The sequence below is a fragment of the Apteryx mantelli genome, chromosome 18 (genome assembly GCF_036417845.1).
Source record: "Apteryx mantelli isolate bAptMan1 chromosome 18, bAptMan1.hap1, whole genome shotgun sequence".
Taxonomy (NCBI): domain Eukaryota; kingdom Metazoa; phylum Chordata; class Aves; order Apterygiformes; family Apterygidae; genus Apteryx; species Apteryx mantelli.
In genome coordinates, this window is record NC_089995.1 from 18,474,562 (window position 1) to 18,487,412 (window position 12,851).

General features: G+C 51.1%; 1 protein-coding gene across 1 annotated transcript; it reads left to right on the forward strand.

Annotated features, from left to right (window-relative positions):
* The first annotated feature begins 1,028 nt into the window (after positions 1 to 1,028).
* On the forward strand, positions 1,029 to 11,838 carry LOC106493205 (sodium-dependent lysophosphatidylcholine symporter 1-like). The gene is made up of 15 exons (XM_067307809.1): positions 1,029 to 1,302; positions 3,837 to 3,962; positions 4,276 to 4,400; positions 5,020 to 5,152; positions 5,572 to 5,650; positions 6,146 to 6,303; positions 6,430 to 6,520; positions 7,100 to 7,221; positions 7,342 to 7,425; positions 7,653 to 7,736; positions 8,798 to 8,910; positions 9,213 to 9,356; positions 9,710 to 9,886; positions 10,121 to 10,168; positions 11,288 to 11,838. The coding sequence occupies exons 1-14, from the start codon at positions 1,135 to 1,137 to the stop codon at positions 10,149 to 10,151; spliced, it is 1,635 nt and encodes a 544-aa protein (XP_067163910.1). The 5' UTR covers positions 1,029 to 1,134; the 3' UTR covers positions 10,152 to 10,168; positions 11,288 to 11,838.
* The last annotated feature ends 1,013 nt before the right edge of the window (positions 11,839 to 12,851 follow it).

Below are 12,851 nucleotides of genomic sequence, written 5' to 3' on the forward strand. Positions count from 1 at the left end.
TTAGAGCAGAGGTGCAAAACAAGCGGTTAGCGGGAAGGGTGGCCGTGACATCCCTTTTTGACATCCGCTGTGTGCTTCTGCACTCTGAAGCGGATTTCTCCGTCTGCATTTGCTTGCCAAGTGCTTTTAACTGTGCCTGGCTGCATGTTGTGTGTACCACTACCTTGGGAACTGTACCATTCCCACACAGCCAGCAGTGAGTAACCGAGCTCCTACTGCTGTTAATGTAGGAGTAATTTTTGATTTGTGATACCAAGACTGCTGGGATCTATGGGCTATAAAGGGTCTGTGAAGGTGACTAAGAAAAGCAAGTTTCTTGTCACAAGGCTAAGACATGGTGTGTGGGCTCTGCATTGCCATGAGAGATCTCCCGGGAGTCCACAGGCTGAAAGAAGTTGATAATTACAGATCTTGCTTAATAGCAGATGGAAAATATATCCCCCACTTTCCTATCCTAAGTGACATGGCTAGGTCAGTGCCAGCTTCTTGCCCCCATTAAGGAGAGGACAAAGCAAAGGGACGGGGTTTCGCACAGCCCTCGGCAGGAATACCAGGTACCCAGTCCCGGCACCCTGAACTGCCTTGTGAGCCAGCGGGCAGAGAGGGGCTTTGCCGGGGGTTACCCAGAGCAGGCATCTCCCTGCCCCTGCTGCCTCTCCCTGGCTGCTCCGGCTGCCTTCGTGGCCCTCTCTGGGCTTTGCACTTTTGTTCTTTGCAGTTGGTGATCATCGGTGCTGAGGCAGGAGTCCTGGGTTGGCTCAAGTGTGCTCCTGGGGTAGTTTAGAGCTCAGGTGAACACGTTCTCCTCCGCACCCCTAGCATCCCAGTGTGGCAGCAGCCCTGGGATGGGGATGAAGCGCTGGACCCAGTGTGACATTTGAAGAGCACTGGATTTCTCTCTCCACTTGGCTCCAGAAAGCTTTGGAGCTGCTGCCCTGGAGTGCAAGCAGTGCTGTGAGCCCTGCCAGGTTTCCTGCCTGCGTGGGCAGGGTCTGGCCAGGCTCCTCCCCCAGGGCTGGTCATTTCTCCTCTGTCAGCTCTCCCTGGGGTCTTGGAGATGTTGCATCTTACTTCCCTTGTCAAATTTTGGTCTAGCTCTGATCAGTGCCTGCGGTGCTCTCTCTGACAAACCAGATGACTTCTTTCGCACTCTGGGCCAGGAAGCCTCCGCTTCCCTGCCACGTGCCTGTGAAGGATGCTGTCGTGTCCGCAAGGATGCTTCCAGGCGGTCAAGAAGATGCTGAGCTGCCCAGGTTAACCCAAGAGGGAGCTCTCCCGCAGAGGAGAGTGGTCCACAGCGAGGTAAGATCAGTGTCCGAGGGTGCTGCTTTCTCACACGCGCAAATGCATTTCACACGTGCACACTAACCCTTGCGAGTGCGCACACCCACGCAGAGCCTAACCGGATCGAACAGCCACAGGCTGTGGGGGTGTTTCCAAGTGTTTATGACTCAAGCTTGAGAACACATTGTTTAAAGGAAGGCTCTGCGTTTTTGTTGTTGTTGCTGACTTTCAAGTGAAATGGGCAGAGACGTGCAGAGCTCTGTCCTGCCTGCTGAGAACATAAAGGGAACAAAAGCTGCCACAAAACCCTGCAGTCGAGAGAAATGTCTTTGTAATTTTAGAAACAGAGCTGCTGTGGAAACAATATGTTGTATGAGTAAGTGCTCCACAGTGGTGGTGCAACCCTAATGCTTCAGCCATCCCTGCGGGACAAGGTTGATCTGCCCTTTGAAATACAAGGGACCTGCCTCACTGCGCGCAGGAAAAGGCAGAAGGTAAACTGAGAGCACAGGCTGAGAGAAACGAGCAGCCTGCTGAAGTTACCTAGCAGGGGAGATGCAGGTGCTCTTCTCCCCTGTGTTTACAAGGCGGGACTTGCCCCCTGATCCTGGGCTCTGCAGCCTGGTGGGCGCAGCAGCGTCAGTGCTTTCTCTGCGGCGTGGGCTGCGAAGGAGTGATTGCTAATCACTGCATGAGGGAAAGGCACTTGGTGCCTTTTGGAAGGCTGCTATTTGGGACTGCACCTGTGTTTTTGGAGGCTGCTTCCTGGTACCGTTACAAGGAAGGTCTGAATTCCCTCAAGGATGGCTGTCAGCTTGAGCGATGTTAGCAGCACGGCGAGCCGTCTTTAGTCTGAACAGGCTGGGGAGCCTGCAGGTTGCCCTTTCACCCCACAAGAGTGGAAGTGGCAATGAAGTAATCCTTAACTTGATTTCTCTACTATCCTCTCTCTTGATGGGATCCTGCAGCCTGTTGCTCAACCTCTTGCACAGCTACCTCTGCACCAAATGTTCATATCTTGTCACTCTGTGCTCTTCTGCAAAACTTCTCCTGTAGGAGCCTGAAGCCTTTTATAGCCATGTCTGGACAAGACCTGCCACTTGGGATGGCCATTTGCACTGCATGAGTGGAGCCTTGCCACATGTTTTCAGAAAGGGCTGTGTATTTTGGGGTGCAGGACAGTAACCTGCCTGCAGCTCTCTGGGCTGCATTGGAGCTGGAGCTGCTCAGTGACTTGGCAAAGCAGGAACATGGTGTAAGCCAGGAACCTGAGTCCCTTATGAGCAGCTTAGTCCCAGTACATTAACCAAGGCAGCCTGTGGTGAGATGGGAGGTGAGCTTTGGTCTCCAGTTCTGCACTGCAACTCCACCAACGCTCTTCCTATTGCAACTGAATGGCCTCTAATGACGGTCTGCTCACTGGAGAGCTAGCTACCAGGCCAAGTCAATGCACCCTGTTCAGCCAAGTGCCAATGAAAATCAGAGCCTCGACTGGCCATCTGTTTTCTATGTAGTCAAATTCTGTATTTTACTGTATATTCTTGCTCTCGGATGGTGCAGAGGTGTATCATGCTAGACAGCAAGTTCATTTTGCGGCTGGGAGCATGTCAGCCCTGTAGGTTGCCTCTGGGAACTTGCCAGATATTTGAGGCTTGATAGAGTATTTACTAACCTAACCACATCCAGTTAAAATAGAGGCTTTGCCATCAGCCCCTTTCCTGTGCACTGAAACGTTCCTTGTGCTTTCTCTGTTGCTCTGTAGAAATCCCCTGGATTCTGGCCTTTGCAATCTGTCTATGCTTGAACTGCCCTTGTTACAGTCACTTTAAGCCTGATACAATTTGTACTTTTTAATACTAAAAACATGAACCACAGGACTGTGGTTCAACAACAGAGGAGGAACATGTCAGAACAGCTCAGCAGATAGCTCTGTGTTTGGAATTAGATGTGTATCTCATTTCTGTTAGTGACCTGTGACCTCATGCAAACATCCCTCCAAGGAGAATCAAGGTGGAACACAAGAGATGTGTCCCTGATAATGAGCACTGGCCAGAGATAAGCAGACAAGGCAGAAGCCCACTGAGCAGCATTTGCCTTGGAGCTGTGGGTGGTCAAGGACTGAATGTGTGCTGGTGGGCTGGAGTGAGGAGAGATGCTGTAAGTGTGCCCAACTCCTAGGAGCCGTTCTTCAAGATGACCTGAAGGCTTATGAAGAATACAAAATTCTGCAGAGCAGGACCTCACCAGCCAGGCTGCAGGCCTAAGGGCAGGTTATGTGCTAGATTCATGTCACACTGATCCACCGAGTTTACCAGCAGATGGGGGAGCGCCCCACGGCACCCCGACTGCCATGTCCATCTTGCTTGTGGGAATTAGGTGGAGTCATGTCCAGCCAAAGGAAAGGAATGTGTGTCTGGACAGGAGAGAGACATGATTCAGGGTTTAAATTGGTCTCAGAAAACCCGGCAGATGAGACGAGCAAAGACTGGAGGTTAACTGTCAGCCAGGGATTTGTATCTGTTCTCAGACCAGCTTGTTCCTTGGTGTCTCAGTTCCAGGAGGAGCCAGGACTGCCGCTCTGCAGAAAGGTTTGCTATGCTATTGGGGGCATTCCCTACCAGATGACAGGAAACGCCCTTGGGTTTTTCTTCCAAATCTTCCTTCTGGATGTTGTGCAGGTGAGTAGCCATGTGAGATGGGGTTAATCTGCAAAGGGGCTTAGCATGAACTGGGCAGACTGGAGCAAGGGTGGAGTGTGATGGGTGGCCAGAGCCCTTGGAAATGCTCATCAGAATTAGGCGCTAAAACTGGAACAACTGGATTGTTGGTGGGCATACAGGAAATGTTTCCAGGCCATTTCAAGGCTTAGAGTGGTCCCCAGGGGAAGCAGCTGAAATATTGGCTAGAGCAAGCTGCATCGTGCTGACTGCTCACAGCTTTTCGCCAGGACTTCTTTCCCTCTGGAGCTGTGGTTTCCGTTTCCCCCCGCAGCTGGAGCCATTCCATGCCTCTTTGATCCTTTTCCTTGGAAGAGCCTGGGATGCAGTTACTGACCCTGCTATTGGCTTCCTAGTCAGCAAGAGCCCAAGGAGAAAATTTGGCAAGCTGGTCCCATGGTGAGTGTCCAGGCTGGAGCCTCAGGAGGGTCTGTGTTGGGCTTGAATTCTTTCAGTGTTAGCACAAGGAGACAGTTGGGATGCCTTTTAATGTAGCCTTGCAGCGGGGTCCATATGTCATGGTAATGAAAGAGGAGGAGAGTATTTCAAACTTGTGCACTTGTTGTTTCCTTGAGTCCTTACAGTTCCGGGGCTGTGGGGTTTGGTGCTCCATGACTGCTGCCTGGTGGCTCATGCAGATTTTGGCAGTCAGCTGTGTCAGGACCTTTCCACTAGTCTCTAACCACGGGCAAATCTTGTACTTAGAGGGTTACTGCTGCCCACAAGGCTCTGCTGCAGGGCTAGGACTTTAAGTATTTAAATAAGAGAATAAGCAATTTTGGACAATTTAGACATTCATTTTTGTCTCAACATTTGTGTTTAACCCCCACCTCCAGCCTGACAGATGAGCACTCACTTGAGCAAATCTCCTTCCTCTTGCAGACCTTGATCTTGCAGTAGCTGAGCTATGGTTTGGAGGTCGGGAGAAGGAGCCATGCTGGGTAGCTCAGGTTCCGCAATGAGAAACCTGACCTCCTTATCTGAGGGTCATATCTGACCAGCTCTGCTTCCTCTCCAGGATTGCATGCTCCACACCGTTTGGGGTGCTCTTCTACTGCATGATGTGGTCCATCCTCCCAGATACCACCTCCGTCTCCCTGACGTTCCTGTGGTACCTGTTCACGTACAGCTTCTTCCAAACTTGCATGACTGTAAGGAACGTGGTGCCTGGGGCTGACTGTACTACACATCATCCTCTCCCATAAGGAACAGGAGCACAGTCAGCTGGGGAGTCCCAGGGGCCTGGAGCTGGGTCTGGGGGAGCTCTGGCTGGGGAGGAGAAAGCAGGATGCGAGTTCTCCCTGCCGCAGACCATCCCAGCAGGGGATGGAGAGATGAAACGCCATTTTAATGCTGGGATTCGGGTGGGCTGCCTGTAAGTGGTGATGTGAACCTCTCCATCACTGGTTTGTGAGAAAAAAACAAATTGCAGAAGAGGGCGAAAAGCTGCCTGTGTGCAGGGGTGTTATGAAAGGCAGCATTATATTCCATATTTTGGAATGAGGGGGTCATAACAGCCAAAGCAGGGAAGCAGCAGCCAGAGGTGTGTTTGAACTGTGCTCTTCCCCAGTGCTACCACGTGCCGTACTCTTCCCTGACAATGTTCCTGGGAGGAACCCAGAGAGATCGTGATTTAGCCACTGCCTACAGTAAGTGACTGTGCCCCTACAGCCCCAGGGCTGCCTGCATTCCCACAAGACCCTCCCTGGAGGAGATGGGAATAAGTTCCTCTGGCTTTGAACAGGCTGAAGTTGCACACTGAATCTCACCCAACAGAGCATGAACAAATCTGTTTGGGGTCCATATGTCATTGCAGTGAAAGAGGAGGCTGGATGGGGTGAGCCAGGAATGAGAGACAAGAGGCGGCTTCTGCAAAGAATTCACCTGCAGAAGCATTTATTAATGTGGATGCTACCTAGGGGACCCAGAACCCAGACTTATTGGCTCCAAACACTAGAGCGTTTGCTGCTGGAGCCAGGGGAGAAGAATCAAAGCAGGTAGAAATAGCAGGTCTCATCTTCTGGGGCAGCTCTGGATGTTGATGCCTCCAATCCCATACCCAAAGCTGGTCTCTTATCCTTCCTGAGGGATGTCTCTCTGTGGCCAGAAAGTGGGACTGAAGTCTCTCTTGGTTGTCCTGGCAGGAATGGGGATGGAGGTGTTCAGCACACTCCTTGGAGCAGGAATTCAGGGGCAGATTGTGGGCAGTTACCATACCCATATGATGAACAGCTGTTACGTGTTAAATGGGACCCTGCCCAACACCAGCTCCTCCAGCCTCTCAGACTCTCTGGAGAACACGGTAAGGGCTGGCCCATCTGCTGCTCTCTGCTGCACCCTGAAGCTCAGGGGCAGGTGCTGCTGACCATGCTCTTAGCTGTGCGTGTGGTACCTGCATTGTGATTTTGCACTCTTTATTGCCTTCCAGCGCAAGGCCTATACATTTGCATCCCTGGTCCTGGGCTCAATCTATTGCCTGTCCTGTCTGATTCTCATCTTTGGAGTAAGGGAACAGCCTGGTAAGGTCCATTTTGATGCAATTTGGATGATGTCCAGTGGCGGTGGATGGCGAGGGTGGGCTTGTAGGGGTAGGCACGAGGCAGAGGGAGCTAGGCACCTGCAGGTTGGATGACTCTGTGTGGGGCACAGAGACACAGCACCTGCTGGGATACCAAGACTCCTGGCTCTCTGGGAATAGCTGTCAGCTTTGCGTCCTCCTCAGTTTGTGCTGGCAGCATCTTGCTCCAGGAGAGGACTGGAGAGATGTTCATGAGAAAGGAAGTTCCGGGCTGAGAGCTCCTGCTAGGAGATGGCAGTCTGGGGCAAGGTTTGCAGCTCACCGCTCCACTATGCCGAGTGGGTCTTGCAAACACACAGCCTGCAGAGCAATTAGCGTAGCCTGCTACAGTGGCCAGCATGAGCGCGCAGTGCAAAGAGGTAGAATGGCAGTTGTGTCTGCACTGAGGTGTCAGACTCAAATAGCCCCTCGCTCAGCTGAGTTGCACCTGAGACATAACGGTGCTATCCCCCTGTACCTCCCACACCCATCTTGTTTGTTCCGGCAGCTCCGGTGCCAACCCTGCTGTTTCTCTTCTCAGGGCCCCTCAGCCCCCTGGGGAAGGTTGGGCTGCCCTTCAGTAGCTGCCTGAAGATGATCATGAAACACAAGCCCTACACCCAGCTGCTGTGTGGCTTCCTCTTTGCATCTGTGGCCTTCCAGGTGCGAGACCTGCCTGGGCAGGCGCAGAGCTTGGGAGATGCGATGCTCCAGGCAGGTTCTCCAGTGATAGACAGTGAACTCAGGACCCCAGCCATGAATGTCTCCATGTTTCCTTCCCAGATTGTACAGGGGATCTTTGCCATCTTCTGTACTTATGCTGCAAGTCTGGCCGGGGAGTTCCATCATTTGGTGCTTATCATGTTGGTAAGTGAGCCCAAGAGAGACTTTCTGGCCCTGCTGTCCCTGCCTGCTTTGGCAGATCCCTGGATTACCTCATCCCTCCAGGATGGTGGCAGCTCAGCCACACTTGGGGCACTGGATCTCATGGAGTCAGCACTGCTGCTTCTTCCTGTCAGCAAGGACGCCATCCAGGCAAATACTGGTGGAAACTGGAAGGCCTTGCTGAGATTCCCCTCTGGTTCTCTTCTCAGGTCACAGCTTCCCTCTCTATTCCATTTTGGCAATGGCTTTTGGGGAAATTTGGGAAGAAAATGGCTGTGTCCTCAGGCCTAGTGGTGAGTTTGCCCTTGGTCGTGGCTATGGAACGAGAAGCCCTGTGGGCATTCATTCCTCCCTTCCAGCCAGCTCTGAGACAGGTGGCCCTGAGCACAGTGTCCTCTATCCTGTAAGTGAACAGGAATAGGCGGTAGCTGATTGCAGCTCTGCATTTCCATATGTCTGGCCACTGCTCTTATCAGTGACCATGGCTTTGCAGAGCTTTGCAGTAAGGTGTGGGGAGGCTGAGGGCCTGTCCCTGGGATGATGGATGAGTGAGGATGTTTGCAATATCACCCAACCTGGCTTACGCTCTCAGACTCCATGGCTGCTGGGTCTTGTGAGCAGTGCATGATCAGATGCTGTCCTAATGCACTGATGTCATGTGCACTCACAACTTCATCCTGCAGCCTCTTTCCTGCTCCAGGATCTTGCATGCTCAGTGCAGGTGACCTGAGTTCTGCCAGCCAGCTCGGTGTGGGGAGAGAAGTAAGGGCCAGGGTACCACGCTTGGAATGAGCCTGCTCATCAAACACATTTGAGCTGCTGCCTGGCTCTGCAAGTCAGCAAGAAAGTCCCATTTGGCTTTTTTGCAGCATTAGGTACTCAAATCCCTTTGCAGATCTGCCTCAAGGTTGCCTTCCTCACAGACATTTGGAGCAGCCATAGCAGATGAAGCTTTCCAGTTTAACCACTCGGCCCCATTGACCTCTATAACAGACCTTTCTTTATGCATGAGGAAGACTTGCTTCCAGTATCTGTTTGCTGTCTGTCCAGGGCATTCAGGCTGCACTGCACAGGGGAAGGAAGCAGCCCGTGCCACAAATTGGCTGTTCAGACCTTCCCTAGAGCCCCAAAACATAATGTCCAGGGTTCGCATGCTGATGGGGGATCTCTAGCCTGGCCCCTCTGTCTGAGCAGGGCGATGCAGGGAGGCTGGGCAGGAGATGTGAGGTTTTAGCCATTGTCTGTGAGTGTGTGGGGAGGGGGAGCCTAGCCTTTGGTACACCAGGCCAGTGCAAGATGCCTGCGAGCAGCAGAAAGGGCCCGTACGCTCTTCTCTCTCCTCTCCCTCCCCCAGATAATCATCCCAGCCCTGGTAGCGATCACCCAGGTGACGCACAACTTCCTGGCCTTCATCTTCCTGATGATGGTGGCGGGCTGCAGCATGGCTGTGCTCTATCTGTTACCGTGGTGAGTCCCCCTGGAGCATCATTCAGTCTGCATTCAGGGCTCCCCTCAGCAGTGGGATGCTGTGCAAAATGCTGTTTTTCTTCTGCCTGTCCCAAAGTAGCTGCCGCACCCTGTCTGTGAGACATTCTCTGCCCTGATTGCCTAAGGCAAAGGGCACATGCTAAACAGTCTCCAGAGTGGGGGTCTACAAGGGGTTTCCGCCTTTTTCTGCTGGTTGGAGAGGCATGGGAGTGGCTGCAGCTGAGTTTGGCCAGTGCTGGGGTGGGTTTCATGAATGCTTCTGTGGGGCTGTCTGTCCCCAGGTCCATGCTGCCGGATGCGGTGGATGATTTCAGGCTGAGGAACCCCAGCTGCCTGAACCTGGAGGCTCTCTTCTACTCATTTTATGTCTTCTTCAACAAGTTTGCAGGTGGTCTTGCTGTGGGGATATCGACACTGAGTTTACAGTAAGCCCTAAATGCTACCCTCCCTATTTTGTCAGACCAGCATGGATCTTTTCTACTGCTCCTTTCTGGGTTATCTGATGAGAGATACTGGAATGGGTTGCAGGGATATCCAAATTTGTCTTTCCAACATCTACTGAGAGCAAGAGGAGGAGGAGGGAATGGGAGTTCTCCAGAGTTGGGCCTCTAATTCCAGCCTCTAGAGGAGAGCGACAGAGGTGCCCGCTTGCCTTTTTGCAGTGGCTTAGTGGGGCTGGGGGAAGTGTGACCATTGTCCACGATTTAAAGCCTTCCAGTGTTCCCCACTGGGGATCCCTAGGCTCACGGCAGTGCCTTTCAACTGCGTTCCTCTTTAGTTTTGCAGGTTACCGTGCTGGAGACTGCACACGCAACCCCTCCGTCATCCTTACCCTACAGCTGCTCGTGGCCCCAGTCCCAATAAGTCTGCTGCTCATTGCTATAATCATCTTCTCCATCTACCCCATCAACGAGAAGAGGAGGAAACAGATGAGAATGGAGATGGAGGCAATCGGGTAAATTTGAGCTCCCTCAAGGAGCCAGGTCTCCTCTTATTTGGTCTGGGTGTCTGCACTGCAACTAGCCCAACGCAGAAACGCTGTACAGGGAGGTACTGCATGTGTCCAGTCCAGCTCCCTGTGCTTGGGCTATGATCCTCTCCAGAGGCACATTTTCTAAGGGCTTGAGGGAGTTTTGGGGACTGCAGACTTCGCATGGGATCTCACGAGTGCTCGTGTTCCTTTTACCAGGCATCACGTACAGCATGGCAACACAGAGTAAAAGAAGCACTGAACTGGGTGAGTTCCTTTGGGAAGAACCCAGACTTGCTGTGTGCTGTCAGGATGTGCTTCCGTCATGGAAAGTCCCTGTTTCCTGTTATTTCCTGTTTCCGTGTTCCAAAGGCCTGTTTGTATCCCGGATCCCCTCCCTCTCCTGGCAGGCATGCACAGGTCGGAGAGGGGGTCCTGTGCAGCCCCAGCCCTGCCGCCTCACTAGAGAGCTGCCTTCTCCAGGACTTGGCCTCCCTGGTCTTTTGGCAGGTCCTGACAGATCGGGGCAAGGCAGATCTGTGCTCCTCTTTCGGGAGAGACTGCAATGCAGGGGAGGAAGGGGCCCAAACAAGCCTCAGTGCAGTGCTCTCAAACAAGATAGGATGTGGAGGTGTCACTTAGTCATGTGGGAAAACTTTTGCATGAAGTATGCTGGGATTGTTTTTGAGGGAAACGATGGCTGCTTTGCCAGTCTTTTGGAAAAGTATTGCCTAGATAGTGTGTGTCTTTGTGCTTATGCAGTCCTTTCACAGGGGAAGGTTTAGAATTTCTTTGAAGGGTGAAGTTCGAGCCAGCAGTATAAAAGAAAAGCATGTGCAGAAATGATCACAGCTGGCAGTACTGAAGTGAAAGAAAGCTAGCTATGTCTCTCTGCCTTGGTCTTGTTAGCTGAGTAACTTATGGGAAATTAGTTTCTCAGTAGAAGAGTTTGCAGGACTGGACTGAGCTGCCTCAGCTCAGGCAGTCATGGGGATTTCTGGCATTTTGTCCTGATTTTGCTATGTCAGGAGGTTATGGCAGAAGCATCAAATGAATTTCAGGAACAGTCAAGTTGCTTTTAAATCATAGCCCGTAGCTAGATCTACCACATCAGCATCTTGTGAAAGCTTCCCAGCCCCCCCACATCTCTCCTGGCAACAGTGAGGGGGCAGCAGGGGGAAGATAGGAGAAATAAGCCAGCTTGTTGCTAGTAGCACTGAGCTGTGTTCAGCCCTGTGCAGAGGCAAAGAGTGAGGCTGGTTATTTTTAGGGCTAGAGCTGTATCTGACCGTTGGTTGACCTTGCAGCACTACAGTCTGGTGCACATTGGCAGGATCTGAGCAAATTACTCCCCCGTTGTGCACTAACTGAATTTGAAACCCTCAGCCTTGTGATGCCACTTTAAGAAGAATGGGGAAGATCATGTTCTAGAGCTGTGTCAGGGTGTCTGCAGGATCATCGCATCAGTCCAGATTGAGTGATTTCTTAGAAGCACAGAGGGCTTCCCTTTTTCTGCCAGGGTGTAAAGGATGTTCCTTGGGAGTGCCCGACTAAGCCTGGGGTCCAGTGCTGCAATGCACTGCCCTGTGCCACTGCGCGTTGCTTTCAGCCTTGCTTCCTGTGGATTTATGAACGAGCAAGTGCCTTTGAACATTGAGAAAATGCTCTGATAGCTCGGAGTTTAAAGTCCTACAGAAGGCATGAATTATGTTCAAAGGCACGTGCTCTTTGGGACAGAGGAGTGGACTTCCTCTGGAGCTCCTACTGCATATGCCGTGAATGGGCCACAGACCACTCCGGAGTGGGACCTGCCCCACTGCAGAGCAGGAAAGTGCTGCCGGTGTTTGTGGTGTCTTCCAGCCCTGCTACTACCCACAGTGGTACTTTTGTATACCAAAAAATGTCCCATATATTTCTTACACTATTAAATCTGAATATTCACACTTTTCCCTTTTGGCATTTATTTTGCGAGTTCTGCCAGCAAATGATCCAGAGAGTAAGAAGAAGTGACTGTAGAATTTGTTTGTTCTGAGGCTGTTTTACTTTCTCCGGAGTTTGGATACCGGAATCTGACCTGAGACCTTTTCTGGTTCTGAACCAGCTGGACACTGAGCAGTGAGGGGAGATCAAACCTAGTTGAGTTTCTCTCCCTTGTCAGAGTATTGGTTTTGCCAGAGGCTGGTCGTTGGTGTGGCGTTGCTTGCTGATAAGATGAGCAGGTTCTACTAGGGAGTTTAAAAAAAAAAAAAAAGAAAAGAAAAGAAAAAGGAAAGAAAAAAATTGCCACCCAGGGTGAGAGCTTAGTGCCTCATGAGCACTCCTGTGCCAGTGTGACATAGGGTCTAGTATGTGTATAAATAAGAGTGGTATTTTCCCCTTCCAGCTCCCTGTTCATTACTGGCACTTGTGGGGAAGGCAGACTCAATTCGTTCGCAAAGATAACATTAATGAAAAGGGATGAAAGTATGCCTGTTTTTTTCCCCCTTTTTTTCCCTCTTGACTCTGGGATGGCACTCTGACGACAGGGGTCTGTTTGAGGAAAATCAAGTACCACGGGCAGGCAGAAACTATGGCTTGCAGGTTTTATGTAAAAAAAATAATGCTACAGAGTAAAGCAGAAAAAAAAAGTGGTATTTCAGTATTTAAAAAATGCAGGCAAAGAATAGGAGCAATTAAATCTTGCTTCATCCCATTATCTGTTATTTTAAGAGTCTCCTCTTGTGTCCCATTTTAATGCACTTGCTGAAAATACTGGCTTTTTATTAGTCTCTTGGCTGTCCTTGTAACTTCTCTATTCCCTTGTGGACATTCAAATTCATCTACTTCAAGTAAGGAAATAGGACACTTTGATGCAAAAATTTTGTGCTTGAAAAGATCTTTTTGGATTAAAAAATAACAGAAAAGTAGTTGCTCTTGTTCCAGGAAGAAAGTCCTTTTGAATGTGGAATTG

Excerpts from the sequence above, each read along its gene's own strand:
- LOC106493205 (XM_067307809.1), top strand. The coding sequence starts at position 1,135 with ATGACTTCTTTCGCACTCTGGGCCAGGAAGCCTCCGCTTCCCTGCCAC. Across the intron at positions 6,521-7,099 it reads TGGAGTAAGGGAACAGCCTG|GGCCCCTCAGCCCCCTGGGG; the intron begins GTAAGGTCCATT and ends TTCTCTTCTCAG. Across the intron at positions 9,887-10,120 it reads ATGGAGATGGAGGCAATCGG|GCATCACGTACAGCATGGCA; the intron begins GTAAATTTGAGC and ends TCCTTTTACCAG.